Source organism: Cynoglossus semilaevis, chromosome 8 (assembly GCF_000523025.1).
Source record: "Cynoglossus semilaevis isolate Cse_v1.0 chromosome 8, Cse_v1.0, whole genome shotgun sequence".
In the NCBI taxonomy this organism is placed as follows: Eukaryota; Metazoa; Chordata; class Actinopteri; order Pleuronectiformes; family Cynoglossidae; genus Cynoglossus; species Cynoglossus semilaevis.
The window spans coordinates 22146626-22150241 of NC_024314.1; the positions used below are offsets into that span (position 1 = coordinate 22146626).

General features: G+C 40.6%; 1 protein-coding gene across 2 annotated transcripts in view; it reads right to left on the reverse strand.

The window, feature by feature from the left end:
- Window positions 1–6: 6 nt before the first annotated feature.
- The window catches only part of wnt5b (wingless-type MMTV integration site family, member 5b), a 45169-nt gene continuing 41559 nt past the window's right edge, over window positions 7–3616 (reverse strand). Inside the window, exons 5-6 of one of the 2 annotated variants that reach the window (XM_025057572.1) lie at window positions 1015–1173; window positions 7–567 (exon numbers count right to left, since the gene is read on the reverse strand). In XM_025057572.1, coding sequence (XP_024913340.1) covers window positions 268–567; window positions 1015–1173 — 459 coding nt within the window. In that variant the 3' untranslated portion in view covers window positions 7–267. The remainder of the gene's footprint in view (window positions 568–1014; window positions 1174–3616) is intronic. The other variant, XM_025057573.1, reaches the window with a different exon arrangement.

Here is a 3616-nt window from a genome sequence, read left to right on the forward strand (position 1 = left end):
CACACACACACACACACACACTGACACAAACACACACACTTACAAACATGGACGTGTGGATGTTGTTTCTCCTGCAGCCGAGTGTGAAAAGGCGGGAGGTGAGGGAGGGAAAAACATAAGAGCAGCTTTGTCAGAAAATGAAAGTCATCGACTGAACTCGTCCTGAACAGAACCCTGAAAAAAAAAATCAATCCTCCGGCCTCCGTCACCACCGTCCCCCCTCTCTCACTCTCCCCCTTCCTCCGTCCATCAGTCTCGACCTCTGTGCTATTTACACACAAACTGATCCACGAGCGCCGTGCAGCGTTTGCACTTGACGGAGCAGCACCAGTGGAACTTGCAGTGGCAGCGCTCGTGCTTGTAGGTCTTGAACTGGTCGTAGCCCCGGCCGCAGCACATCAGCTCGCAGCCGTCCATGCCCTCTGAGGTTTTGTTGCAGAGGCGACCCTGCGTGCCCAGGGAGCCCGTGGTCTCGTTGCGGAGACAGTAGTCCGGGCTGGGGTCGATGTAGACCAAGTCCTCGGGAGTGGGAGTGTTGAAACGCTTGTCCAACAGTTCAAGCTTTCCCTGTTGGGCAGAATAAAAAAAAACATTGTCATTAGTGATGTTTAAACATTTAAATTCCGATTCCACTATCAACAGATACCAATGTAGGCCTGGTGATATGTATTTATTTATTTATCTGTACAAACCACTGTCTAAGTATGAGATTAATTAAATGAGCTGCAATGCTGCCAGCTAGTGACTTTCACTTGAATATACAGCCGTTTATCCCGAGAACTATTTTTAGGGCACACATCATTTAGCTAAACCCAAGCATTTCGTTATCGGAGGAAAAACCCATAACGATTCTTACATATATTACATATGCTAATATCAGGCCGATAATATCGTATATACATATTATTATATATTATGTCATCATATGAGGTAGAAATCTATTTTTCAACCAGACAAAGTTGATTTTTTTTAAAATTTATTTATTTATTTTTATATTTTGTGTGGCCTACATACCTTCCGTCCGATACGCATGGCAGCAGCACTGTCGTACTTCTCCTTCAGGAACTCCCCGACTCGTCTGAAGTCGGCCAACTGGAGCCAGCAGGTCTTCAGACTGCAGGAGCCGGAGACTCCATGACACTTACAGGCCACGTTAGCTAGGTTGTAGGCCGCCTGGTGGAGAAAAGGACGGGGGTCAGTTCATATTATACTTTTTTAAAAATTATTATTTTTTCCATAACACAATGAATCACATAGACAATAAGAATCAAGAGTTGGTTTGAGAAATATCTCCCATGAACTGAATGTTAAAAATCTAATTACAAGTTTGAATGAATTTAATAGAATTTTAGTAATAACATTTTTAACGTGTGCAAATAAATAAAATTATTGTGATTTAAAAAGAACAGCAGGAAATTATTAGTTTCAGAGGCAGACGCTTCAAGTCATGTGTCGTGTTACATTGCTGCCATCTTGTGGCTATCGGGAGTAATTGAAGAGGTTGATGGTTAAAGATACAGTAAGAAATAGGCGGCTTAAACGATAACATGTATCTTTGACTTATGTTCATACGACTTCATTTTAAGGCTTTTTTTAAATCTAAAAAGTCACTTAATTCAAACACTAATAATAATTCAAACACTTGAAGACCAATCATTAGATCATAGCATGTGGTTTTAGGTGCAAATTTTATTACTTTCTTTGACAATAATGACACAAAAATGCCAATAAATCTAACACAGTGGGTTTTTTGGTTGTATTGACCTTTGAAAGGTTCCATAGATGCATTGAGGTCTTTCCATATATTCCACACTGCAAGTTGGAATTCCATATTTTAAAAAAAGACCATACTGGATATCAAATTCAACTTCTGCCTTCAAGTCTGAAATCCTTCACACCTCTGTCTTCATACTGAACCCTTCAAACGTAACTGGTGACACTTGTTCTTCATGACTGGCTGCTTCTTTTAGATGTTGCTCCAGCATCTAATCCTTTATATAAACTTTTTTGTTATCCTTCACTACATCCAGGAATCTTCCCTTGACTCCTTTCCTAGCCCATTCTCCTGTGATTACGTTCACTCTTCCTCCTCAGTACGCCCTCAGTTTCATCTCCACCTGACCTGTGTGTGTTCAAACATTCTTTACTTTCCTGAACTAACTTCACATACAGTGAAACCTTAAGGCACAGATCTTGTTATTATTTGAACTGGACCATGTGAAACAGATGAGATAGGTTGTGCTGCACGGTCTCCTGCTGCTGAGAGCCTCTGCCCCGCAGATTAAAACAACTGCCAAACACGTAAAATGTTATACAGATCCACATGTGCCAGCTGAGCAATTGTTCATGCACCACTGCACTTAATAGGCTACGTTCCTGTGCCAAATTATCTGAACACAGCTTTAAATGGGGCTGCTGCTGCTGGAGACCATCGTCACCGCTGGCTCCACCAAAGGACACCATCGTCACCGCTGGCTCCACCAAAGTAAAACAAACAGCTGAATGAGAATAGAACCGTACTTCTGCTGGGGACTATAGGAAACGTGACTCTGAGTTAAACTGAGTTTTCCAGTTCTTGTATAGAAGCTAGTGATTTTACAGATTGTTATATATACAATGTTGGCAGGACGTGCTATTATCTGCACGCCCATTAGCATTTTTCTTTAGAATATACGGTCGGTTGGTTTCCAGCATTAAAAAAAAAAAGCAATTGTGGTGAATTTGGAGGGAAATATAGACCAGTGGTTCACAGAAAATGGGGGGCGGGGTCCTCTTGTGGATACATAGTTCTTGCAGGAAGGTCAAATATATATTTTTAAATGATTTTTATTTGTGCCTTAATGGAAAAAATAAATAAATCACTGATTATATCTGTTTTAAAACATAGTCCAGTGGAGATTGGCTGCAGAAAAACTCAGGAGACACCGTTTATGACTGATTGACTGTCCAATAAATTCCTTTAAAGGCAGCACTGGCATGGTTGGAGCATTACACCAAGTGTCCACTAGGGCTACAAGATCAGTCCACTGTTCATTAATTTATGTTTCATTCATCCGTCTTCTATTGGAATCATTCACACTCACAGTTAAAGTTTAAGTTACACCTGTGGTCAGTTTAAGTTAACTCTACATCAATTGGTATTATTTCAAAAATATGGTTTTTTTTTTCACTTTTGCTGGAGAAGGTAATATAATAAACTACTGCTACTAAAACTACTGTTTTTTTACTCTAAAAAAAGAGAAAAAGATACTTTTTTATTTAAACCATTCAAAATGGCAGAAACAAAAATCATTAAGATTTCTCTGTTTGACGCTTTGAGATTTTTCCAAGTGCTTTTGAATGTGGAGGCTGTGACTCAGCAAAGAGACAAATAAACAAATCAACAAAAAGCAGAGCAGGAAATGCAGGATTTACTGCCGCCCTCGCAGCAGCGACCTTTACGGCGAGCCCTTCACCCCTGCAGGTTTAACAGGTCACGTTAACAGCCTTCATGTAAACAGTCCACCGTCACAAACCCCCAGCAGCCCCACATCGGTTCTCAAACACACTCTGTGTCACTTGTTTCAAAAACCAATTCTCTGTAAATGTAGGGAAACATCCGTCATCAGATGGCCAC